Source organism: Helianthus annuus, chromosome 9 (genome assembly GCF_002127325.2).
Source record: "Helianthus annuus cultivar XRQ/B chromosome 9, HanXRQr2.0-SUNRISE, whole genome shotgun sequence".
In the NCBI taxonomy this organism is placed as follows: Eukaryota; Viridiplantae; Streptophyta; class Magnoliopsida; order Asterales; family Asteraceae; genus Helianthus; species Helianthus annuus.
In genome coordinates this window covers 121,620,793-121,648,521 of record NC_035441.2, presented here as the reverse complement: position 1 = coordinate 121,648,521, position 27,729 = coordinate 121,620,793, and the positions used below count along the sequence as shown (strand labels likewise).

The 27,729-nt window shown below is 33.6% G+C and overlaps 2 protein-coding genes and 1 long non-coding RNA gene across 4 annotated transcripts; 2 read left to right on the top strand and 1 right to left on the bottom strand.

Moving 5' to 3' along the window:
• The first annotated feature begins 3,927 nt into the window (after positions 1–3,927).
• Positions 3,928–6,562, top strand: LOC110876238 (GRAS family protein RAM1). The gene is made up of 2 exons (XM_022124415.2): positions 3,928–4,920; positions 5,243–6,562. Exons 1-2 carry the CDS (start codon positions 3,940–3,942, stop codon positions 6,359–6,361), a joined length of 2,100 nt encoding a protein of 699 aa, XP_021980107.1. The 5' UTR covers positions 3,928–3,939; the 3' UTR covers positions 6,362–6,562.
• A 1,805-nt stretch (positions 6,563–8,367) lies between these two features.
• On the bottom strand, positions 8,368–11,083 carry LOC110878457 (ACT domain-containing protein ACR6). Of its 2 annotated transcripts, none has more exons than XM_035977546.1 (9): positions 10,919–11,083; positions 10,760–10,799; positions 10,616–10,667; positions 10,504–10,549; positions 10,283–10,403; positions 10,004–10,071; positions 9,295–9,888; positions 9,099–9,203; positions 8,368–9,030 (listed from the first exon to the last, which is right to left on the bottom strand). In XM_035977546.1, exons 3-9 carry the CDS (start codon positions 10,663–10,665, stop codon positions 8,713–8,715), a joined length of 1,302 nt encoding a protein of 433 aa, XP_035833439.1. In that variant the 5' UTR covers positions 10,666–10,667; positions 10,760–10,799; positions 10,919–11,083; the 3' UTR covers positions 8,368–8,712. The 2 variants fall into 2 exon arrangements, with proteins under 2 accessions (XP_035833439.1, XP_021982453.1); XM_022126761.2 differs by having other exon boundaries at positions 10,289–10,403; positions 10,919–11,082.
• Positions 11,084–12,249: 1,166 nt separating this feature from the next.
• On the top strand, positions 12,250–14,918 carry LOC118482075. Its single transcript, XR_004867089.1, has 2 exons — positions 12,250–12,485; positions 14,679–14,918. It is a non-coding gene; the product is annotated as an uncharacterized LOC118482075 (long non-coding RNA).
• The last annotated feature ends 12,811 nt before the right edge of the window (positions 14,919–27,729 follow it).

The window sequence follows — 27,729 nt, the reverse complement described above, 5'->3', positions numbered from 1 at the left end:
TTATATTGAATTATATGGAATGTATAATCACGTAATAAACATAACTTCAGTAAAAAAAACATTACACAATCACAAAAATTGTAATAACGTGATTACGTACTGAAACATAATCACGTGACATTACATTTGTTACACACGGTACATGATTATAGATGTAGAGTTACATTGAACATTTATTACTGTTTGAACATATGGTACGTAATTACGTACTGAAACATAATCACTTAATGTTACACGATCTCGTAACTTTGTAGCTTGTAAAATAAAAAAAATAAAAATTAATAAAACTCTAGTAATAGCCTACTCAGATTAAAGAGAATGAAATGTTTGTTAATACAGTGTAATTTTTTTTTTAAATATTACCGTATGAAAAGGTAATAACCGTTTGAAAATCATGGGCGAGGTAGGTCACGCGATGAAAAGACCATAATACCCTTCTCACTTTAAATTAAAACTGACATGTGTTACGCTGAGGTTATCCCTACATTTTGTATGATAAACTTATCTTGTACATGATCTAACTCCTAATTATTATATTATACAACAAAAGTATTATACTTAACCAGTAGTAGAAACGGTTAGACACACGATCCTAATCCAAATTAGGGATGAGAAAATGGTACCTGTACCGGTACCGAATTTACCGAACTGGGTACATTTTCGGTACCGATTCGGTACCGACTTTTGACTTTTTTGGTACCCGTTCGGTATGATACCGGTATTTACCGGTTTTTACCCTCAAATACCGGTACCGGTACCAAACCGTACCGTACCGGGTATATTGGGTACCGGTACCGGTACCAGTACCCACTTTTGGGGATTTTCTGTACCGGTACTTTCGGTACCGGTCGGTACCGAGGTCATCCCTAATCCAGATCGATATATGAAGCTTTAGCTCAAACTCAAGCTTCTATTTAAATAAGGTTTTACTTAGGCTTGAAGTGGACTCGGGTTTTTTTTTAATTCGTTCCGATTCAAATTCTTTACTAGCCAATCTCGCATAGCAAAGAGTGGTTCAGCATGGCACTAGAGAAATAAATAAAAAAGTGTGAGAATTATAACATCTTCTCGATTCTAGTCATTAGAATATAGGAATTGTTCAAAAGGTCATCTGATATATTCATCATTCACCATTCATTATTCATTACCGTCTCGCTACATCCTTTATTATTCATCTCCATCATTCAACCTATGTTATACTCATCATCAACCATTCACCATTTCAATTTTCTTAAACAAATAATATTGGTATATTTTCATACAATAACTTAATAAAAATAACGTATAAAGATTAGATTAATTAAAAAACATTACATATTAATAAGAATCTATACTATATAATAAAAGAAACCATTTTGGGGACACTTGTTATCATATTAGACCATGTTTTATAGATAAGTATTTTTTTAGTTTAATCTTTTCTAATTAGTTATAAATAATCCTTCTACTAAATATTATTTAGTTTAATTTCTTAAATAATTATTATTTAGTTTAGTCCCCTTCTCATTTATAATATTATTTATTTAACTAATAGAGTAAATTACGATTTTGGTCCTTATGGTTATATCACTTTTACCCTTTTTAGCCCAAAAAGATTTTTTTAACAACTGAGCCCCCAACGTCTTTTTTTCTAACCCTTTTGGCCCCTAACACTAACCCACCCCATCCATTAAATGTTAGGGGCCAAAAGGGTTAAAAAAATAAGACGTTAGGGGCCAAAAAGATTAGAAAAAAGACGTTGGGGCTTATATGTTAAAAATTATTTTTGGGCTAAAAGAGTAAAAATAAAAGAAACCATTTTGGGGACACTTGTGATCATATTAGGCCATCTTTTATAGATAATTATTATTTTAGTTTAATCTTTTCTAATTAATTATAAATAATCATTCTACTAAATATTATTTAGTTTAATTTCTTATAAACAATTATTATTTAGTTTAATCTCCTTCTCATTTATAATATTATTTATTTAACTAATAGAGTAAATTACGATTTTGGCCCATGTGGTTATATCACTTTTACTCTTTTAGCTCAGAAAGAATTTTTAATTAATTATAGATAATCCTTCTACTAAATATTATTTATTTTAATTTCTTATTGATAATTATTACTTAGTTTAATCTCCGTCTCATTTATAATATTATTTATTTAACTAATAGAGTAAATTACGATTTTGGCCCATGTGGTTATATCACTTTTATTCTTTTAGCCCAAAAAGAATTTTTAACATCTGAGCCCCAACGTCTTTTTTTCTAATCTTTTGGCCCCTAACGTCTTTTTTTAACCCTTTTGGCCCCTAACATTTAATGGATAGGGTGAGTTAGTGTTAGGGACCAAAAGGGCTAGAAAAAAAGACGTTGAGAGCTCAGATGTTAAGAAATTCTTTTGGGGCTAAAAGGGTAAAAGTGATATAACCACAAGGGCCAAAATCGTAATTTACTCTAACTAATATTATTTATCATTTATACATTTACGGAGTTTTAAATAATGGGTTAAATTTATTGAGACTTCGTTAACAAATTTTGCTACAACAAAATAATCTATTTATATCAATCTAAATTTTTATCTATACTATACTATATAATAAAACATTAATGTGTGACACACGTCGTTCTTTGTAGGTATTTATTTTATGATTTTCTCGCCTTACTTCCAAACTTATCTTATATTAATTAAATAACTAAATGAATAATGAGCTAATATTAAATTGTATCCTACTTTAAATTTCGAATACCATTCTTCTATTTTTCTAATAAAATATTATCCGAAATTGTAAATTGTTAATTTAAAACATTTTAAATAAAACAAATTATTTATCACGAAAACCAAACTTTGTATTAATATATTAAATATTTTTATTTTCACTATACAAAATTTCATTTACTAACTTTTTTATTATTTGGTATATAAATTTATATTTATTTAACTCGTGTAATAAATGAGATTTTTTAAAGATGTATTATTTTATTATTTGGTAAACCATATTACATTTATTCAACCCGTGTAATACATGTGGTTTTAAAGATATAATTTTTTTATTTGGTATATAAAATTACATTAATTCAACCCGTACAATATGGTTCTTATATATATAACTTTTTATTATTTAATACATAAAATTATATTTATTCAACCAGTGCAATAAATGAAGTTTTTAAAGATATAATGTTTTATTATTTAGTATATAAATTTATTTACTCAACCCGTGTAATACACGGGGTTATAACCTAGTAAATGATTAAACATCAAATTTAAACATAAGAACTTGATTTTCGTTAAAATTAATTTTGAATACAACCTGGTTACCGGATTCATTATCCACCGAGATGACAATCCAAGCATGTGTCAAAGCTGGTTTACGACACCAAAAATTCTTGATTTTGATTACAACTCACTTTTCATCAAAAAAAAAAAAAAAATTATCAGAATGTTGTCAAAAACAAAACAAACATCATTGTAATGTTAACGAACACAAGTTATTAAAACAAACCTGAACTAAATGTAAAATAAAATAGTATTAAAATAATAAAACGTTAAAAAGATGGAGAGGCGAAGGTGTCATCATATTGAATGTCAATGTTGAATGGAGCATGGTAATGAAGGTATAACCCATTGCCTAATTATGTGAACATATAAGTTTCATATATAACAATTTCTTAGTAAGCAGGGAATTATAGGCAGAAGAATGTGCCAAAGTTTTTGATCGGAAGACAAAAGCCAGCCGGCCCACAAGATCCAAAAGTGTCATTGGATTTTCCTATGCACAAGAAGGTGTGCTAATCTTGACAAACTTACATCAACCAATAACTACCCTCCAACACCACATTGTCTTTTTCCTTGTCACATTTCACCCTTAAAACACCACACACCATAGCCTCAGCTTCAAAGTTTCAACAACCCTCTAACACTAACCCTCCCTCCACAATGATACATGCATCCATGGCCACTTCATTACAAAATGACATGAACACACTCATTAATGAAAGCTCATGCTTAAAACTCCAACCCACCTCCCCACAAGAATCTGATCATGTTAATAATAAAACCACAACACCACCACCACCTCCGTCGCAATCCTCATCTTCTTCGGATCTAGCACAGTCCGGTGTTAGCTTTCCGTCCCTTAAATATGAACCATTAGATCAAGGTGATATGGAAATACAATCTCCTGATACTAATGCCTTGTGGGAAACCTTTTTCTCTGAACATCTTGAGGCAGATTTCATGATCTCCTCTCCTGTTAGAACATCTCTTCCTTCATGTTCTCAATCTTCAAATTTCGGTTATTACCCACACCCTTCGTTTGGCTGTTCTCCGCCTCGAACAGCATCCCCGTTAGCACCTTTTAATAACAATAATAATAGTAGCAAACCAAAAGGAATGAGTCCCCTGCAAAGGGTTTTTAGTAACTGTAATTCCCCTAACAACCAGTTCATGGAAGTCGAGACGATTTCGTTGCCAGCTATTGAGAATTTCTTGGACGATTTTGATGGGGATGATGATTTTTTGGCTTACTCCACTAATGGTAATATTGCAGGTGCTAGTTCTTCGGATCAGTCGTATGATCCGCTAGCGAATATCCCAGCTTTGTTAGATTGTTTGACGTTGCCGGCTAGCCCTTCCAGATTTTATGATGAGGCTAATGCTACTGTGCGCGGTGGTGTTGTTGTTGGAGGGACGTCGTCCGAGAACGATCAGATGTATCATCAATCCCGACCTGCACCTTTAAATGCGCCGTTATTGGAGCAACTAGAGCAAGAGAGACGAGAAGAAAAACAAAATAGACGACGACAACAACTACTGCAGCAGCAGCAACAACAACCACGACAACAGTTGCCGTCACGGCTGCAACCTTCACAACCACAGTCACAACCTATGAGCCATAACCACCTCATGGTTCCTCCCCCAGTTGGCCCAGAGGTTGGCTCTTTTATGTTTATTTTTTTATGTATTAGGACATGCAAAAGTTTTTCTAGGTGGGTTTGGAGTTCATGTTGGTTTCTAAGACAGTCCGCTTGTTGAGGGAGCAGACTTTCTTGAAATTAATTATATTTAAAGTCCGCTCCCTCAACAAGCAGACCATGTAGAAACCAACATAAATTAAAACCCACCTGAAAACACTTTTCGTTTCCAAAACCACCTAAACTAACAAAAAAAATGATCTTTGTCCATCTAGATATGTCCGACTACTATGCGGATATTTATGATTTTTAACGTTATTTAAACAACTCGTGTGTAACAGGAGCATGATAGTGGACTTCAACTGGTGCACCTTCTTCTAGCATGCGCAGAAGCAGTTGCTAAAGAGGATTTCATGTCAGCTAGAAAATACCTTCACCACCTCAACCGTGTAGTCTCACCACTTGGCGACTCCATGCAGCGTGTCGCGTCATGCTTCACCGAGGCCCTCACAGCCCGTCTCGCTGCCACCCTAACAACAAAACCATCCTCATCCAACCCAAAGTTTACCCCTTTCCCTCCCAATGCAATGGAAATCCTTAAAATCTATCAGATTGTTTACCAAGCATGCCCTTACATTAAATTTGCTCATTTCACTGCCAATCAAGCTATCTTTGAGGCGTTTGAAGCGGAGGAACGCGTGCATATCATCGACCTTGATATCCTCCAAGGCTACCAGTGGCCGGCTTTTATGCAAGCCCTCGCAGCGAGGCCTGGTGGGCCACCTTTTCTCCGGATCACTGGCATCGGTTCATCTCCAGAAAGCGTTAGGGAAACCGGACGTTGCTTGTCAGAGCTAGCTCACTCTCTCCAAGTTCCCTTTGAGTTCCACCCAGTGAGTGAGCAGTTAGAAGACCTAGAACCACATATGTTTAACCGAAGAGTTGGCGAAGCCCTTGCAGTTAACTCAGTAAACCGGCTTCAACGAGTTGCAGGTCACTCCCTAGGAAACTTACTAGCAATGATCCGAGACCAAGCCCCTAATATCGTGACGATTGTGGAGCAAGAAGCGAGCCATAACGGACCTTACTTCTTGGGTCGATTCTTGGAAGCATTACACTACTATTCGGCGATCTTTGACTCGCTTGACGCAACATTCCCGGCTGACTCACCTCAGCGCGCTAAGGTGGAACAGTATATATTCGCACCGGAGATACGGAACATTGTGGCTTGTGAAGGGGCTGAGAGAGTGATGAGACATGAGAGGCTGGAGAAATGGAGGAAGATCATGGAGGGAAAAGGGTTCCAAGGGGTACCACTGAGTGAGAACGCGGTGACTCAGTCGAAGATATTACTTAGTTTGTATTCATGTGATGGTTACAGGTTGACAGAAGATAAAGGTTGTTTGTTGTTAGGATGGCAAGATAGATCAATTCTTGCTGCTTCTGCATGGAGATGCTAGCTGATCAATTCTTACATGCATGTCAACCTTCAGTTTCTTTCAGAGTAAATGTTATTTTATTTTGTTTTGTTTCCCTTTTTGTTTTTTTAGTTTCGGCCTTTTATGAATTGAGGAAATTAGTAGGCCAAAATGAAAAGGGAAAACAATGTGCAACTTTTATATTAGATAAATAAAATTACTACATTGCATATTTGTTAGTGATTTTAGTGTCATCAAATCACTTTAGGTAATTGTGATTTACTTGAGACTAGATGTGAAATTTGAATGCGTTTCGTTACAAGTTTGAAGATGCAGAGTGCACGTTCGTTAAAGACTAATCTGATTTTCGACTCAACCTAACAACGAGTTCAAGGGGACAACACCCCTTTGCGGGGTTCAGGGAGAAGAGCCCCTGGCGGTTAGTACAAACATTAGGAACTGGTCAACCAGCAGTAGCTGTTGTTAGTGCTTAGTGAGTAAGTTACTACTGAGAAAAGTCAATCATCAACAGTTACTTAAGCTAATACTAAGAACCGTTGGTAACCAATTAGCAGAGTTAACCGTTAACCGTTTTAACCACCAAACTGACGCACTGATCCATGAAGAGTTGTGTAGTTTCAACAAAACGTTTGATGATTCATAGCCTGTGAAACGGAAATCACATACTTCATAATGGGATCATACATACTAGTTCTTGAATTTTCCGATTGAGATTTCGAGGGTTGAAGACCAGTTGATGATTCATAGCTGACGGTTCGTATTGATGATGTCACATAGACCAGTTGACCACCGACGGTTGAAGACCAGACGAATCAGCACACACCCATACAGTTTGTATGGCGGAAACAAAGATTCTAGTACGAGTTTGACCACCGCCTTTCAGCAAGTCAATACGGTCCGTATTAGTGGGATACGGTCCATATGTCGACCAACGAGGAAACCCTAAATATCAACTATTCAAACAACTATTAACAACGGAATTAAACATCTTTTGATGGCTGAACTCGGATCCTCTCGCAAACTTACTAATACCATAAAACTAAGGGTGATGTTGGAGAACTTTGGAGCATAGTTGAAGACCTTTGAAGATAAAAGCTCTCGGATAACATTTAAACGCGTTATCCGACTTGGTTTAACATTTGTTTTCTGTTTTTGTTTCATTTCAGCAATGAACATGTCCGAGTTTTGTTATTTCGATTGAGTAACTAAATCTTTGTAAATTGTAATAATTTAGGTTTAGAATGATTTTGATATGGTTTGACTTTTCAGTTGATTTTTGCGTATGAACTTGTGTGATTTTAGTAAAACCTCTATTTTTCTTTATGTATATGTGTGCATGTTTATATTGATTATATTCATGTTTCATGTTGTTGAGTTGATTCTAGAGTAAAGGCATGTGCTTTAAAAGTGACTTAGGCTTTCTTCAGGTTACAGTTTCTCAGTTAATGATCTAGGGCACGAAACATTAACGGGTAATTGATGAATTCAGAGATATAATTGGTAGAATCAGTATGGTACCTTAGGATTAGATCTGCATAAAAGGGTCAAGAGTTTGTTAAAGTTTTCCCTATTCATTGTTGGGTTGATTGTAGATATCGCGAACGCATGATACGTCTCTTAAATTGTGCTTAAGCAATTGTAAGTCATATGTAAGATTGAATCAGGGTTTGCTTCATGGTTTTAGAGTGTTCATGCGTGTCAATATCGTCCAGCCTTCTTCTATCGTGGGAATATGAGAGGATCTAGTTTGTTCTAGCACTTTACACAACTCATCATCATCATCATACTCAGTAAATTCCACCACTAGCAAAGCTAAGGTAGGGTCTGAGGAGGGTAGATGTAGACAGCCTTACCTCTATCCCGTAGGAATAGAGGGGCTGCTTCCAGTGAGACCCCCGGCTCGACTGTAGTTTTGTATCAAGCCTTGGACCAATAGCACTTTACGCAACTATCGGTTCTTAACTGTAGTAGATCATAGGGTATATCCTTGGTACTTATCAACAGTCAATACTATATGACATTCCTACTACCATATAACCTACAATAATTGATTAATATGACATACATACATTGTGTACTGAAATGGAGTTCAGTAGTCCAAGGATATAAATTACAACTTATGAACCAGAATCCATCATAGTTCATTCTAAACATCAAGCTCTGTACTGTGTTGAGAATCTTATTGTCTACTGCTGACTGATGATATCCACAAGGTTCTGTATCCCCTTGTATCTTGCTTAAATCTACAAGTTTTTCAGCATAACTACCACCTATAAGCTATACTTTTATTTCTAGATATTTACAACGTTCGTATCCAAGTTCATTCAACTATATACAAATCAGGATAATGATGATGGCATTAGGAGTATGATCTAACCAATTGGAAATTTGAAGAAATGTCCAAAGAGATAGCTCATTGTTGTTTCTTCACGTGTCGGCTTTTGTGGGCTCAAGTTCCATCTAGCATCGAGTGCGGTGTGTTTCCCGATTTGCTTACGAATTGAATCGATAGTCCTGGGGTCCACTGGGCCATCACCGGTCGTATTCGTCACATAAAATGTGTCTTTTGCTCTCCCGTTTTCAGTTGATATCTCTGCTCTCTTTATGCACAAACTATTCTCCCTGAATATCCTGGTTATTTCAGACAATAGCCCGACCTGATCTTCCGCACACAATTCTAGCTCTAGCGCCTACATATAAAAAACCACTTTGAAATGTTAATGAGTCGATTCATGTCTCATGTGTATAATAACTATACCTCAGATGTTCTTCGTTCGATGGCTGCTTCAAGACACTTCATGACCCGCTTGCGTTCTGCTTCTGAGCTGATACGAATTCCATCAACATGTCGAATATAATATTCCTAAGACATTTCGACGAATAAGTTAGTTTTCTAAACAAAATCCCATATCAATTGATTTTTAACGAGTTATTTTTGTGCGTATGTAGCATACCTGATAAGCTTCCATCTTCCCGGTATGTACTACTCCATGATAAACCACATATTGCATGTCGGTAATGGTGCAGACCGTATCAAATAACAGTTTCGGCCGATCCTTACATCTCATGGTAATTACTGTGTAATCTTTCTCGACACAATCTAACACACTAACCTCTGCCTTCAATCCAGTAACGTCTTCGTGTTCAACCTTTTCATAATCCCTATCAGCAAACATGATCTGGTGTAATCTTCTCTCTCGGTGCATAGAACCAGGGGGCGAAAGCGTCATTTTCGCAGTCTTCAAGTCATTGTTTCCCTTAAAAACATTGCAAAGGCGGTTTTTAATGGTTAAAAGTCTATCTGGATCTTCAATTGCACATCCCGTCATATCATCAGTCACATTCACCACAGCTGCAGCCCGAGCATTGTGGGTCCATATTTCGGCACTGACCACGTTGCAACTAAGATCAGCAAGAACGGCACACACTTCGGATAGTAACCCGGGTCGGTCTGCCCCAGCTAGTTCAATTGATGTGTAGTCTAAAGAAGACTTTAGCCCAACTGAACTTTCCAGTGACGGAACATAAAAGGCATCGCTTTCAAGTACCTGTCGTAATATTATTATATCAAATACACGAAAATCAACTTATTCATGAACACAAAAACATCATCCCATACAAAAAGACTGATATAATTAAAAACATAACAAGAAAGTTCCTAACCTTTTTTATATAACTGATCACCCCTTCATCTCTAACTTTGTTTCCGTTTCGTTGTTTCACATTGAAAACTGCAACAGAAATGTCAAAAAAAAAAATTAAAAATATTGAATACTTTTATTATAACATCCGGCCTCTCATACCAACCAGTATTATCCGCTTTGCCCACAAGGAGCTCACGGATTTGTTGGTGATATTTGAGGTTGGGCATTCCTTACGACCTGCTATCTCTTTAACGGACAGAACATAAAAGAACGATGTGGGATTTGCCTAAGGTGTTACATTTACCATCCATGAACCATCTTCCGTCCGACGAGATGTAAGCCTTGGTGATAACTAGATTCAAATCAGTAAGAACTTGGACAACTTCAAGTAGAATACCAGGCTTGTTAACACTCTCAACCTAACATTAAAAAAAAAAAAAAAAAAAAAAAAAAAAAAAACAGAACATATTAAGCTGATTAACATGAACAATTACAATCAAGATTATCTACTAAACACACCTGAATAACAGTGGCATCTGCAGAGGAACTGTTGTCAATTGTAACCCTGCAACACCCAAATGAAGAATTATAAGTTAAATTCAGATTTGAAAAATAGTAAGTAATTAAGTACCTTGGTGGGTTCATCCTTCTGATAAGTTTAGCATATTCATCTTCTTCCATCTCTAATAACAAGATAAAAAAAAATTACAAGAATAATAATAATAATAATTGAATAAAGAAAGAAAGATTGGATATATATGGAAGACAAACGAACCAGGTCTCCAACATCTAAGGAAGCAATAGCAGAGTGGGGACTGGAATTAAAAAAGTAGAATGATGATTCAGCAATTAGCACCATCGTCCTATTGTTGATATTTAAAAAAAAATAGATATATGTGGAATATAATTAGCATAGGGGTGTTGATCAGCGTACGGAGGATAGCGGCGGTTAGAGGGTGCGTAAGCAATGACGGTAGTGAATCCGGGGGACCTCGCCGGTCATTCCCCCATCACCATCTATCTTTTATGCCTCCGGTGACCAGGTACAGGCCAAATGTCACTAATATTCATGTTTAAAGATTGCCTACTTTTTTTAATATCATTTGATTTTTTTATACGATATAAATTGATATGCAATTATTGAGGAAAACTCAAGAAAGTTAATGGATGTTACATTTTTCTTTTGGTTTTCAAGAGCAAATTTTGTAGGTTTTATGGAAGGTAATATTTTCGAACTTAAAATTTACAAGTTTTCAATGTGTAGTGCATTTAAAAAGATGTTATATGTTTTTATAGGAAAAAATTAGTGTAACAGACAAACCTATTACATGGCAGTGTGTCAGACAGAAAAGTGAAAAAACGATGGGTCAGAGAGAAAGATGAAAAACAAAAAGATGTTACACATACTTTTATCGGTCTGTAACATGTTTTTAAACAGTTATTTTATATAACGTTCAATCTCAACCATAGGATTTCTATATGGATGGTAGAGATTGAGTTTCTTTTTAACGACAAACTTACACACCACTAGCATTTGATTTACTTAACATAAAATAATATTATGTTTATCTTTTTTTAACGACAAACTCACACACCTCCCGATATGTGATATACTTTAACATAAAATCAGAATGTGAAGCATACATATTTTAGAATTTATGATATTTTGAAAGGCAATCTCCATCATTTCAGTATTAAAAATATGATAAGAACTGAGAGAATCATATGATAAACTTATACCTTTTTCTTTGAGTTTGATACAAAAACGGTTTACGTTTATGCCTACTCTACTATTTGTTAAATTGTTTATGTATTACCTACAAATGCGTGTGTATTAGGTTGAATTAAGTACGACATTTACTTGTGTTTTGTTAAATTAACGTTAATTATCTAATTAGCTAAAATCAACCGAGTATCATCGTTCTATCAAATTTGTTTTTATGTATTTTGAATATTATATTTTTATTTGAGGTGTAAGTAGTTTAAACCATTAAACCAAATCGAAGTCAAACCATTAATAACGCTTCTTTTTCAATTTTTAACGGTTTGGCTCGCCATTACCGTTGATCAAACCGTTACGAACGTTCTGGTTTAAGGTTTGATTTTAAAACTATCAAACCGAACCGTAAATACTCCTAATAAGTACCTTCAAACATATATTAAAAAGAACGTAATATATATATCAATATATATATATATATATATATTAAGGGCTAAGATTAGAGGGGATTTAAATGAGGAGAAAACTTAAATTAAAAGACAAAAGGGGCATTATTATCAAAACATAAAACTCAAAAAAACCCATCAAAATCCTTCAATACCATCTCTGTAAAAAACCCTTCAAATTTCTAAATCACGATGCTGGAGATTTCAAAAATCAAAAGAGGAATACGAAGAATCAATCTCGCCCAATTTGGATTCGATTGAGGTCATCTTCGATTTGACTGATTATGAACAGTTGGCTAATGTAATAAGCGAAAAACTTTACTCTTCTTATTCAGGTACTGGTTTTTGTTGTGATTTAGATCTGATTGATGGTTTGAAGTATAATTATTTCGTTGGCTGTGGTTATAAGCGAAGAAACTTTGCTCGTCTTCTTTAGGTACTGATTTTTGTTGTAATTTGGATTTGATGATGGTTTGAATTATGATTATTTGGTTTATGTTAGTTATGTATGAAATTGTTAGGTTTGTTTGGACGTTTATGTGATTTTTAGTTATGTATATGGAGAATTGGTTGAATTAGGGTTTCTATAACTAAATTTGAGTATGAAATTGTTAGGTTTGTTTGGATATTCATGTAAATTTTAGTTATGTATATAGAATATTGGTGGAATTGGGGTTTCTATGACTGAATTTAAGTCTAAAATTTTTAGGTTTGCTTGGAAATTGATGTGAATTTTAGTTATGAATGTTGAGAGAATTGGTTGAGTTCCGATCACGCTATCATATCATTATCTATAGGTACCAATGCACTTTTCATAACTTATGCAACGTCTATCAGTAACAATTCACGATTTGTTAATCTATTGCCAGTGCTTTTTGATACTAATCTTGCTTAGGGTTTCTCATTGAACAAAGCGCCACACTAAAAGACTGGGTTTATTTGAGTATAGAGATAGTGTCTTATGTTCATGGGTCAACTAAGGTTTTAGGATTACAAGTTGATGAATTGTTTTTAACTATATGTTATTGTTACTTTTATGTATTGATAAAAATGTGTATGAGTTTAACGCATATTGACGCTGGGATTAACTCGGGAAGTGTGTTGGTATCGCGTTTCGGTCAGTCTCAGGATTTCCATATGTTTTTACACATGTGTAAATCATAATACTTTAAAAAATCAGCATAAATAAGAAAGTTTACACATGTGTAAATCATATATATGAAGGTTTACACGTGTGTAAGTCATAATATTTAAAAAAAATAAGCATAAATACGAAAGTTTACACATGTGTAAATCATATATATAAAGGTTTATACATGTGTAAATCATAGTACTTAAAAGAAATAAGCATAAATATGAAATTTTACACATGTGTAAATCATATCTACGAGGAATGAACATGGGTACCGGACCAATACCGATACCAAAAGACGACAATAATGTGTACCGGTGTACAATACAAGTATTTACTAGTAAATTAATCAAAATAGCTGCACTGGTCCCAAAAAGGGGAACAATGGGTAGATACAGGTACCGAAAATGATCGGTACGGTACCCTTAGTTTTAAAAAGCGTGCCTGAGGCGCGCCTAGGCCGAGGCACAGCTTCTGGGGCTTTTTCGCTCAGAGCCTTGTGTAATTACAAGAAGCGCCCAAAATGCGCAGATTTTTGGGGATTTTTGGCCTGAGGCGCGCCTCATGTACTTGAGGCATTTTTCTGCAGAAAAAAGTTGTACCTTGGGTTTTTTTTTACTTGTGCATGTAAGTAAAATGGTATAAAAGCCTTATTTATAGCTATATTTTGGTTAAAAGAAGCTAAAAACCTATGGGATTTGTATGGGATATATAAAAAAATTATATAAACACCTTGCGCCTCGAGTACAAAAAGCCCACTGCTTTTGTGGTTTGCTCTTCGCGCCTCAATTTTAGACCCCGTCGCTTTTGTCCGCCTATCATGTTTTAAAACCAAGCAGGTAACACTCTTTATATTTGACCCAGCAAAATGGGTTGGGTTACAAGTATTTGCCACTTGTTGACTGGTTGGGTAATAAATTTGTGAAATATGATTTCAAACATCTGTAAAATCTTCTGAATAAACGTTTTGGAAGGTAAGTGGCAAAATAAACGGGCTTGTTTTGGGTCAAAACTAGTACACTATTATCTATGAATTGACCCTGAAGCATGTTTTTGTTTCTATTTTTTATTTTAATTTTTAGAAGTGATTTTATTATTCGTCAAGATTGTAGTGATGTTTTATATGGACTTTAGGCCTCGTATGTATAGATTTTAGTTAACCTTGGTCATTCAAGCATCTCGACACTGTTTCAGCATCTTGCGAGTCTTAGCGGTCTTTTAGCTTCTTAAGTGCAGCCCTGGTTTTGATTTTTGACAAAGTTTTTTCCTTGAAGTTGCATTACTGTCTTTTGTATCGTCGAGTGTCCTTTTTTAAGTAACTTTAATGGTTATTTTATTATTATTTTAAGTTAGTGTAATAGTAATTTGTGTTTATGGATGTTCTTTGTTGAAACAGATCACATGTGTATAGTCTACTTGAAATCAGTGGGTCACACAAAATGAAAAGACATAGAATCTGTGAAACCTCAAAAAATTAAGTTGGCTTGAGCAACAAAGGAAAATGGCATTGATGTGGAGTATTTGTAATGAGACACATGAAGACCTATAAGGAAAGTCGCGTGAAAATTGGGAATGCGGTTTCGAAATGGAGAAAATCCAAAAAAAAAAAACGGATAATCGAGCTTCCTTAGACAAACATATGTTGTGAAGATTTTTCTTTCTAAAGCAAATATTCACAGAGAATTTGTGATCCAGAAAACTAGTTGATATTTTGAAGTATGAATTTTGTTTTTTATATTATCGTGCATACCAAATAGGTTTCATTGGCTGTCGTGGTTTGGGAATTAAAAAACTTTTGTAATTCTGACCATTAACGTTGATATTTGGTAAGATTATTATTCTTGTTATCTTTGTGTTTGTATGGGTCGGATGACTTTCAATTTAATCCAGGTATTATGCGATTGTATTGGTGTGGGAGGTATGTTTTCCAAAAAGTTGATTGTTTTGTTGACTCGCTTTGAAAAAAACTCGGTACAGTGTAACCGATCATTCCAAAACAGGTATTCTCAATGCGCGTCAACGTGCAAGCCTATGAATTCAACAACAATATGATTCTTTAGTACAACCATATATTACAAACATTGTGCTGAAGCAAGTTCTCTCGCACTTAACAAAAAATGTTTGAATAAACAATCATTTTATACAAAGTTTGGCTCCATCAACGCCATAAAACTCAAGCACGAGGAGACGGGTTTCTCTTAAATATGCATATGCATCACTATATATAGCAACTACATTCGCAAACATAACCAAACCAATCATCAAAGCCGCCAAAATCTTATCCCCTTTCGTTGACATACCATGGAAATCCCTAAACACAAAAAAAAATAATAAACAGCATAAAGTGCACGAATTAGAACCGTTGTTGGTGGCATTTTTGTAATTTAGGATGATTATTTACCTTATGGGTTCTTGTGTAGACATATGCCGGGTAAAATGGATCGGACTGGGCTAGGTAACTGGTTTGGATCAAACATGTTCTAAAACTAGTTCGGGCCAGGACGAGACTAAAGGCGTTGGATCTTAGTCGGACATGTGGCCGTAGAAAAGTTGTTGTTAATTTGTTTAACAAGTGGTCGCGGAAACGTTGGATCTTAGCTCGTTGTAACCTGTAGAGAAAGATTGGTTAAACACGGGGTGTCGTCCCCTTTTACATAAGATAATATCTTGTTTAATTCACAGTTTACACATGTGTAAATGAGCTGCACATGTGTAAAACAGAAACAACTAATTGACAGGGAACAATTTACACATGTGTAAATTAGCTGAAAATGTGTAAAACATAAACTATTAAGTGACCATGAAATAGTTTACACACGTGTAATTATTTAAAAATAGGTAAAACATAACCAAATTAGTGATAGGGAACTTTTTACACATGTGTAATTCAGTTAAGATTGTGTAAGAACAACTATTTACACATGTGTATATAAGCTGAAAATGTGTAAAACAGAAACGTATAACTGATAGGGAACAATATTTACACATGTGTAACACCCTGAACGTATGTAAATCATAAACAAAAAAGTCGCAATGAACACTTACACATGTGTAAAACAAGAGTTACGCATGTGTAAATCTGAACAGGATGATACTTAAAAGTCTTAACATCAACAACACATAAAATTGAACAACATGTGTATTTGAACAAGATGGAATGCAAGCCATTAGCAGTTACACATGTGCCATTAGGTGAAACAAAAAAGAACGTACAAAATACACAAATTCAAATTGAAATCGTGGAATATATGAAACAAAATCAATAATCACTTAAAATCGAAATTCAATTAACATGTAACAAAATCAACTATCACTGAAGATCAAAATTGAATTAACGATAACTAAAAACCTGAATTGATACCTGCAAATCACTGAGAAATTGATGAATATAGCTTCAGAACAAATTGAAGATTTTATAAGCCCTAAAATTGTTGAAGAAATCAAAAAATTGAAGAGATCGTTGAAGGTTTCAGATTTGCGCCCTAATTATCACCAATCTAATCATCTCTATGATTCATCATCTGGTAAGAACGTGATTTTTTTTTGTCTAGGTTCTGAAATGATACTGATTTTAATGGAATAGAGAATTGTATGATTACCAATTTACCCTTTTCATTAAAACACAAGGGATATAAATGAGTGGCTGAGATTTGTTCTCATGGTTCTCACAAAAAATGGGTGTTCTCATTTAAACCCTCCCCTATATATATATATATATATATATATAGGGGGCTGCTAGAATGAGAACCACCCCGAGTTGTAAGAACCGCGAGAACTACACCCCACGGAGCGCCGTTCGCCATGATTTTTTTTTACAAGTAGATGTGTGTATTATAAACACAGCCGTAAAAAATCATGGCGAACGGCGCTCCGTGGGGTGTAGTTTTTTACACCACAAGTTTGGTGTTTTTTAATTTTTTTTCTTTTTTCTTTTTTCTTTTTTTTTCCACCAAACTTGTGGTGTAAAAAACTACACACCACGGAGCGCCGTTCGCCATGATTTTTTACGGCTGTGTTTATAATATACACATCTACTTGTAAAAAAAATCATGGCGAACGGCGCTCCGTGGGGTGTAGTTCTCGCGGTTCTTACAACTCGAGGTGGTTCTCATTCTAGCGGCTCCCTATATATATATATATATATAGATAGATAGATAGATAGGGGAAGGTTCATTGGGGAACACTAAAAAAGTGGGGAACAGCGGGGAAACGACTCAAACAAACTCCGATTGGACTCATTCCAGCGGCGTTGGAACCGGCTCGTCGAACCCTAACTAAGATCTCTTAACCCTAAACCATAAATCCTAACTCCTAAACTCTAAACCCTAAAGCTAAAAAATAAGGCTAAAACCTAAGCTAAACCGTAAAATCTAAACTATAAACCCTAAACGTTAAACCCTAAAGGCTAAACCTAAAGCTAAACCCTAAACCCTAAAGCTAAAGCCTAAACTCTTAAGTTAAACCCTAAAGCTAAACCCTAAAAGCCAAACCCTAATATATTTAGGGTTTAGGGGTTATGATTTAGGGTTTAGGGTTAAGAGATCCTAGTTAGGGTTCGACGAGCCAGTTCCAACGCCACTGGAATGAGTCCAATCGGAGTTCGTTTGAGTCGATTCTCTACTTTTTTAGTGTTCCCTAATGAACCTCACACTATATATATAACTTGAAAAAAAAACACACTTTCCTCACATGTTTATGAATTTAAGTTAACTTATTATAAAGATACATTAGTTTAGTTGGTTAGTATTTCGCTATGAAAGTGGAAAAAGGGAATTGTCATACTGTATGGAAAGAGTTATTTTGAAACGCTAAATATTGCGAGAATCGTGAGAATACATGAAAAAAAAAACATAAGAATTTGGTAAAAAACAATTCAATTTAAAAAAAAAATACATTTATCATTATTATTCGAATACAATATTCGAATTTAAATTTATACGTTTAAATTTACATGTATTAATCCGTTGATCTCAGGGAGTCTATATTATATATGCATGAAAAGCTCACGACTGCGTTGTATTTGTAAATAAAGAAAAAATATACATGTGTAAAGAATTTATTACGAGTGATTTTGAGAGTAGAAGTGAATTATTTAAAAAATAAATTCTTTTTTAAATGTTGTATTTTAATTACAATGACGTTTATATTAAAATAACAATAATTTTGATTGCTTTTTGTATTCGATCTTACGGTTCTTACAGTATTTAACTTTTTTAAATACCTCTACCCTACGCTGTATCAAAACAATTTTAATCAAGTTTTTTTACTTCAAAAATAAAAGAAAAGAGAAGACGAATGAATTGAGCAAACGCATTTGTAATGAAGTCAGAGGTAGCTTTCCATATTCCAATGGTTGTAGTCGGTAGTGGATGAGTTGAGAATAAAGAACATGCAACTCACGATGTTGATAACTATTACGACGTCATATTATATTCCTTTGTTCATCTGTTTTTTTTTACTATTATGGAATTTTACCTCAAGATATATTCTTTTCTAAATATATTCTATCATTTACTATCTATTCGTAGCATTTCATGCCCAGTAGCATAGAGGAATCTGAGGTCACACTACTTTTGCAAAAAAAAAAAAAAAAAAAAAAAGCCTAAACACTGCGTCAGGGAGGCGTGGATGGGAAGGCGTGACCCCTGTCACGCTTGAAGGGACTAAGGGTGTCGATGTGGCTCCGACATGGGTGGTGGTTCATACCCTAGGCATGAAATATTAGAGACAGACGGTCTTATATAATTAGGTTAGAAACCCATGTATAACAAATGTTGTGTAAAAAATATTAAGTAATTAAAAATGACATTTTAAGATAAGATATGATTGAAATTACATATAAAACTTTTAAATAGTTAATAATGAATGTTTTGGGAAATGTTTTGTGTTATTATTGTTACTTTTAAATTAAGAAATATAATACGAAGTGGTGAAATATTAGAAGCAAAAAAATTGTATACCCATAACGCAAGGAGTCCATTATTTATTATAGAATAAATTACTATATTGGTCATTGTGGTTTAATCAGTTTAACCTTTCAGTTTAAAAAAGATTTTTTAACATATCAAACCTTGAGGTTGCATCTTATAATGGTTTTGGCCCCTAACACTAACTTTGTTACTTTTTTCCAGTTAAGTGTTAGGGTATTATGGTCCTTTTACATCTTAGGGGTTGTATTTAAGTTATAAAGATTTTTTAATAATTAAGAGACTATTTAGGTAATTACTCAAGTTTTTTTATTTATAATTATTATTTAATAAAATACATTTTAAATATACAAATTTATTTTTTATAAACGTTATTTAATCATTTGTTTGTCAACCTTTTTGTAAACCATCCATCTTTTTTAAGATCGTTCAATTTTATATTGTTTGTTTTTTTTTTTAAATTCGTTCTTTTAAATTCGTTCATTTTTCTTCCATTCATTTTTTACCGTTTTTTTTTTAAATCACTTGTTCATTAAACTCTTTTTAAATAGTTCGTCTTTTAAGTGGTGTATTTTTAAAACCGTTCTTAAAGTCGTTCGCATTTTTAACAATCAATTTACACCTTTCTTTTTAAAATCGTTTGTTTATTAATTTTTTTAAACAGTTATTTTTTTAAATCGTCTATTTTAAAACCTTTTTTTAAAGATTTTTTTTAAACTTTGTATTCTAGAATTTACTTATAGCCGTTAGTAAAAATAAACTTCAAAAAATGAAGGATTTTAAAAACTAAAGGAATTTAAAAATGAACAAAATTTAAACAAACGAACGATTTTTCAAAAATTTTAAACAACGACATTTATAAAAAATAAAAGGTGTTAAAAATTATGTTAAAAATAAATTTTAAAAAAAGGAATGATTTTAATAAATGAAAGGTTTAAAGATGAACGAATTTCGAACAAACGAACGGTCCAAAAAATAAAAAATTTTAAAAAAGATAAATGATTCACATAATGTTTAAAAATAAAAGGAACACTTTACAAAAATGATTCTGAAAGGAACGCTTAAAAATAAATTGTTTTACAATGAACACCTTAAAAATGAATTGATTAAAAAAAGTTTAAAACATATGATATTACAAAAGAATGGTAAAAATAAATTGTTCTTTCTTTTTAAACAAACGACTTTAAATAAAATGATTTTAAAAACAAAAGGTTTAAAAAGAAACAATTTTAAAAACTATAGAAGGTTTTAAAAAGGTTAAAAATTAAATGTTTGTAAACACGACATTTATAAAAAAAACAAATTGTTAAAGAAAATATGTATTTATTTGTATATTTAAAACGTATTTCGTTAAATAATAATCGTGAAACAACTAAATAAAAAAGGTGATTACACAAATAAAAATATTAAAAGAACTTTATAACTCACATAAACAACCCCCAAGGCGTAAAATGACTATAATATCCTTACATTTAACTGGAAAAAAGTAACAGAGTTAATATTAGAGACCAAAACCATTATAAAATGTAATCTTAGAGTCTAATATGTTAAAAGATTTTTTAGACAAAAGAGGTTATATTGGTTAAACTATAGGGTTCAAAATAGTAATTTACTCTTTATTATATTATAACAACATGGTTTTAGGTATAGATCGCCTAATTTATAAGTAAATTGATTAACAAAATAACTAAAAAAAGTTTTGGGACCTTGGGGGTGGGATAAGACTTTGGGACCGATAGGTCCTGGGTTCGATTCCTACAAAGGGGGTTTTCTCATATTTATTGGGTTTCCTTCTGAATTGGCCTATAGGCATTATGCCTAGTGAAGATGGATATGATCGGGTAGTTCCGCTGGTGGCACGATGATACTCAAGTGGTTCGTCAGTGATCCAAATTTGCCGTTAAAAAAAATTACATCTTATTTTTGTAATAAATGATATTAGACAATGGTATGGTTTGAGAAAACGAAAGATAATGATTGACAAATTAAAGTCCACACTACTCCACATCAAGTTGGAATAAATAAGAGGTCAAGTTGTGTAGAATTAAAATTGGTATTGATTTCATTATTCAGATATGTATATCTATCTACCTTTATTCGAATGACACATATACCATATTATATGTGTCTTTTCTTGCTCTTCCCTTCCTTACAATAAACAACCGTCAAAATATAACATTATTTTAGCCCGGTAATTATTTTCTTTTTGAGCAAGTACAAGCGTTATGTGATGATTTAACCATATAAAAATGCGTGTTTCGACGTATCTGCTTGAACTCAACGTAACAATTATAAGCATTGCGAGGCTTACGTAAGTATTAAGAAAAAAGTTGAAATGACAATGAAATTATACGTAATTAGTTAAAAATAATCACATTTCTAAACTCAAAGTGATATTTTAGGTAGGCATTAAGGAAAAAGTTAGGTTAAAAGTGTAATGTCAAGAGATAAAAATGTGATTTTGATAACAAATGATTTGAGAAATAGGCTTTAGAGGAAAAGTTGGTTCAAGCTTTAAGCGGAGTCCTAAGGGGACTATTTGTGTAAAAGCTTAAAAAGAAGGGATCACTTATGTAAGGGACAATTGTGTAAGACAATTTGAGTAAAAGCTAAAAAAAAGGAGGGGTTACTTATGAAAAGAGTGCCGACATTGTGTTTTAAGTTATATAACTAGTAATAATGCCCACGCGCGTTGTGGCGTGGGTTCATCGCAAATATCGAATGAATTAGTTCAAGCGTTATGTGATGTGTTAATCGTATGAAACGCGTATTGCGATTGAATTAAAACATAAAGTAAACCGAATTTATGTCGTACTATTATAATGTATTATATGTGACCCTACACATACATAGAAAACATCATGGGTATAAAGGAAAAACAAACACGTGTAATCAATATGGATTAATTAGAGTGAAAAAAAGAAATCACAATCTGACTTCACTCGATTGAGAACAAAATTTACGAAACGTACAAAAATAAACATAAAAACGTATTATATTTGACCTAACTCGTTTTACAAAAATATTTACGTTGAACCAAGTCGAATTTATACCGCACGTACATAATAATATGCACGTAAAATGTTTTATTTAACGAAAACGTATTATATTTGACCTGGCTTGATTCCTGTTAAAGTGTTTACGTCGAAACGTTGACCAACTCGAATTTATATCAAAACGTATATAAAAATAGTTGTTTAGCGGGTTGTAAAATTGAGTAATAGCGTAGGGGTTAAAACTACATTTTTCAAAAGTTAAGGATTTGTATGATCAATGGGAAAACAAAAGGGTCCATTTTTGTAAAAGCTTAAAAAAGTAGGGACGCGGGTACATCGCAAACGTCGAACGAATTAGTCCTAGCATTATACAAAGTGCTAATCATATGAAAACACATGTTTCGGCGTACCCGATTGAACTCAATGTAACCTATAGTTGCATTACGATTGGATCAAAACGTAAAGTAAATCGAGTTTATACCGTACAATCATAATGTATTATATGCAACCTGACTAACCCGAATTTATACTATAAAGTCAAAACGTATTATATGTTACCCGATTCGTATGTAGAAAACATACAAATACGAAAGCGTATAACAAATTTACGTCGAAACGTAAAAATGCAAAGTTTAAAAGTTGAAGGGTCTGTATAAAGCATATGGGCAAGAAAATTAATTACGAAAGTATGGACCAAAAATGTAAGTTACAAAAGTAGAAGGTCAAAAGAAAAATTCTATATGGCAAAAATGTAAATTATAAAAATATATGTTAAAAATGAAAAGTTTTAAAGTGAAAGGGTGATAGTGGAAAATCACCCAAAGTTTAGGGGATGACAGTGGAAAATTCCACCGTCATTGTATTTTAAATAATATACCGAAACAAATACACCATCTTTTTGTTACAACATGGTTGTTACACTCTTAAAGTGATCCAACAACATAAAGCAGATGTTAGTATGGTCATGTGTATCTGACCCAGGGGCGGACCCATATTGAATGGGACGGGGTCTTCGGACCCCAATGTTTTTAAAAAGTTAGTAGATCCGGTATATTAAATTTTAGAAGGACCCCATAAATACAATTAGGTGGACAGTATAGAAAGAAAAGGAAAGCTGGTGTAATGGTAAACCCCTTTTTTTACCAACAAGAGGTCATGGAGTCAATCTTTGTATAGCCTGTTTTTTTTTTTTTTTTTTTTTTTTTGCTTTTTTTAAATTTTATTCAAACCTCGCTCTGACCCGACCCGAATGAGGACGGACCCAAAAATTTTTAACGTTTTGTTATGAAAATTTTGAACACCAAAAAAATGGACCCCATTAAAAAAAATCTTGATCTGCCACTGATTTTACCTATGATCAGACTTCGTTGTAGAATAAATTTCAGATTGTGATAAAATTTTAGCCATGAAAGACAATTGCTATCGTATGCAAACAAAGAACAAAAAAACAAAACTTGATTCTATTAGACCATGGGCTGTACTTTAACATCTAGAGTGTTAACAATGACATGACATGTTAACTAAATTGCAAACCACTCCTTCTTGTGTTAAAGGACCTTAAATGGGTTATATGTTAACATGTTTAACCAATGTTAAGAGATTGAATTAGTTATTATTTTCTTTTTTAAACCACTAAAAGATAGGGTTATATGAAGTTAATGGAATTAAACCATTTCCTTGGAGTGAGACAAAGTGAAATGGGAAAAAAATTTGATGTGTCACTTAGGTGAAGTTAAGATAGGTTAAAGTATACCCAAAGGCCTTAAGATTGGATAATTAGGCCGGTTTACCATAATTCTTTCTATATATAAGCTTAACAATCAATTTCAATAAGACACCTATTTGAATTAAACTAGGATTAAAAAACTATCTCAAAAACCCCGAGTTTATAACCCGGTCATTTTTTACCTGAGGTTTGTAAGCCGGCACTTTTTTACCCGAACTTACGCAAGATATGTAAGATTAGTCTAATAATTACCTCCTTAATCTTACAATACGTACCAAGAAGATATCTCATTTCGATAATCTCTAGTTGTGGCATGGCTTTCGTGAGGATGTTGGTCCGTTGCAAATCCCCGTTAATGTGTTCTACTTTAACTTGCTCTTGCAATAAGTTCTCGACTTTCAAACTTGTCTCTTGATTTCATAAACCATGCATCCCTTTAACTATTAAATCAAACCGTTTTGACAAGGGTAACTGTTATGAGCTAATATGTACTTGATTCGGACCTTCTGAACCCACTGAAGTGCTAAAAAGTTGATCTGTCACATACCGGTCGCTAAAAGTTGTCACTGACTCATCAGATTGTGTCGTTGAGTTGACTGGTCAGATTTTGTCGCTAACCGGTCAGTCTGATCGCTATATGTCTGATTGCTCTGTTTGGTCACTAATATTTGTCACAACAGAGACTGTTTGTACGCTATTTTCAGCCTCGCCATTTTTAGTTTGTAAGCAAATTTGAGATACAACCTTTAAATTAATCTTGTAAATGCGATTAGGTGAGCAAGGTACCTTCAATACCAAAGTTTCGTCTTGCTCAAACATCCACAGTATACCATCTTGGATTGCGATCGTGTGCCCTATCTCGTCCAATTGACCGATGCTTATAATATTATTTTTCAAGTAAATGAATAAATAAACATCATGCATCGTCCTTTATGTCACACCCCGACCCGTGACAGATTATCGGTCGAAGCGAGATGATTGTCCAAAGCTAAAGGCACTATTAAAAGTTTAAATATTTATTTATGTCGTAATTAAAATGTCATATTTAACATATACAAGTTCAAATAATTCAAACAAAATTCATAATATAAACATACCATAACTCTCGTATATTTGTCTAAGGCAATCCTATGTGTCTTCGTCCTCGCTTCATCAAACTTGATTTCTTGTATTATGCGTATAATATTTTTTTGGTCAACTAAAAAGTTGGTGAGTAAATCTCTGTTTAAATAAAATAATTTATTTATTTTTTAAATAAAATGTTAACATACAAATCATGTGTTGATAAGATAACCACGAACAATAAACAATCACCACAAACAACAATCATAAGCAATAAACAATCAATAATAATAACATAACCAATTATCATCCCATAGTCATGAGGAAAGGTTTAGCCTAAGAATAATGAGGCGATACTCACATCCTATAGTCATATCAAATAATTGTGATACCAACATCCTAAGCATGAGGAAATATCAACCTAAGAATAATGAGGTGATACCAACATCACATGCCTTGAGGAAAAGTCAACTGTAATAAGTGCCTAAGAATAATGAGGCACTTGTGTATTGAGTAACCGTTGCACATAAATGAAACAAACAAATACACCAACCCACACATAAACCACACCATGAACTTGCATGCTTTGATAATTGCTTTAAAATAAATATGTGAATTTTCATGACACATAATACACCCCAAAAAGTTTAATTGTAAAAAGGGGAAAAGTGATCTACTTACTCACGGTTTACAAAGTGTTCAATAAATGAGTCCGCATAATAAAATAAATATCTAAAAAAATCCAACGACAAAGTTACCCTAAAAATATATAAATAAATATCTAAACGAATGGAACGATAAAATAGGACTAAGTATTCGGGTTCTTAGGTTTGGGGACTTTTTGTATAAAGTATTATTTTTAAACAAATATATACAAGTATTCTTAACCAAACACACATATATATATATATATATATGTAAATGATTAAGTATATATAAATGTAACTTTGAGTAGAGTTTAATAGTTTAATGAGTGATAACTCAAAATTAATTTATATTTTCAAGTCTTAAATTTCTTTATAAACTTTTCCAACAAAACCAGATAAATCCAAATACAATAATTAATTAGTTATGTCCATAAGTCCATATATGATTATATCTGAGTTTTTTGATTAAAAGCATTATAGAAAAATAATAACATAATATATAAATAGATATTATTATATATTATGATTATTGATTCCACTCAATTCTAAGTAACATCATCTAAGAAATTATAACAACTTAGGTGGTCCTATTGTAGTCACTTTGATTATTTTTAAAATAATAAAATTAATTATTTTTATAAAATAGTATAACTAGTTTTATAAATTATATAATCTATATATTATAAAAAAATATCAAATTAAATGTGACAATTGTTCTAAAAATTCCACAACTAGATTATCTATTGAAAAATCAAATTATAAGATTAATAATATGATAATTTGATTATTTGTATTTTTGCATAATTTTTCTTTTTGAGTGACTAAAATTAATTGTAAGATTTCTTATATTCAATATTCAAACTTGCCAAGTTATATCAAAACAGAAGGTAGACAGACAACAAGTTGCGCTGTCACCCCTTTCTAAATTGCAAACCCTAACCTACCAAAGACAAACATCTGCCCCCTGGGGCTGAACAGTTGTTGTGGATGACCTGTTAGACCCTGGTCAAGAAGTGGATAGCTTCTTGCGCTAGGGAACCAAATGTATCAAAGGTAAAAGGGACAAAAACATGTTGGTTCTCTACGCAAGTTTTAGCGTGCTTATCCACTTTCTTTGATTCTGCATTTCTTGCTGCTTGTCCAAATACAAACCCGTTTTTTCTTAAACCAACCAAAGGGGAAACCCCCGTGAGATCTACACATGCATGTTTCCCCCCAGCCCAGCCAAAGACAAGCAGATCCACTGGTCGCAGAGTAGATCGTGAGAAAATTCACAGAGGCCTTTTTCTTAGCAGAGATCCCATCTCTTCTCAGGATGTCCCACAAAACATCTTGCACCCAGTCATGCCGATATTTAAACCCAGAGAGCTCTTTACAATGAACTACATGCTCTGCATATTTATCCATACAAGCTTTACGACATATCGAGCATGTTTCATCTTCCGGGTACATAGGGATCATCAACTGGTATTTGAGGATGGCTCTATATTCTACTGTAGACATGCATTGTCCCAGCCCCTCAATCAAGATAACGGTCAAAAAATCCTGAGCATGGGGACCCTTCAGGCACTCGAACACCGCCTTCTGGCGGGATGACAAATCAAAACTTCTCCCAGGCTTTGAGCGATTTTGCTAAACAGAGAATTCTCCAAAGTTTTTTGTGGCGTCGAGGGGGCGGTGTCCTTATTAGAGAAAACGACGATATCAAAGTATGGGAGAGAGACATTTAAGTGTTCGAGCGCTTTCTGATAGTCCGGGTCGAGCCCGATGACCGCACTGTTTCGAAGGATATGATCCTGTAGTTCCCAAGACTAAGCTCTAGATGCCACAAAGGCATAAACCCCAACATCTCGAGCTGAGAGGAGGCCCAAACCACCTAGACTTATTAGCAGAGATGCCAGACGCCATTGGAGGTCACCAAAGAAGGGGCCGTCATCCATGACTATGTCTTTTATAGCCTCTTAGAGGCCGTCATCGAACGAAGATGCCACGTCGACCATCAAACGGGGCTGACAAGTCCGCAGCCCATAAAGTAACTTAGCAATCCCCATGCACGACCTTAGCAGAAGGAGTTCAAATTGGGGATCCC

Coding starts and splice junctions, on each gene's coding strand:
- LOC110878457 (XM_035977546.1), bottom strand. CDS start 10,665: ATGGAAGAAGATGAATATGCTAAACTTATCAGAAGGATGAACCCACCA. Junction 10,550..10,615: donor AGAAGGATGAACCCACCAAG/GTACTTAATTAC, acceptor TGGGTGTTGCAG/GGTTACAATTGACAACAGTT. Junction 10,072..10,282: donor ATGGTTCATGGATGGTAAAT/GTAACACCTTAG, acceptor TTTCTGTTGCAG/TTTTCAATGTGAAACAACGA.
- LOC110876238 (XM_022124415.2), top strand. CDS start 3,940: ATGGCCACTTCATTACAAAATGACATGAACACACTCATTAATGAAAGC. Junction 4,921..5,242: donor CTCCCCCAGTTGGCCCAGAG/GTTGGCTCTTTT, acceptor CGTGTGTAACAG/GAGCATGATAGTGGACTTCA.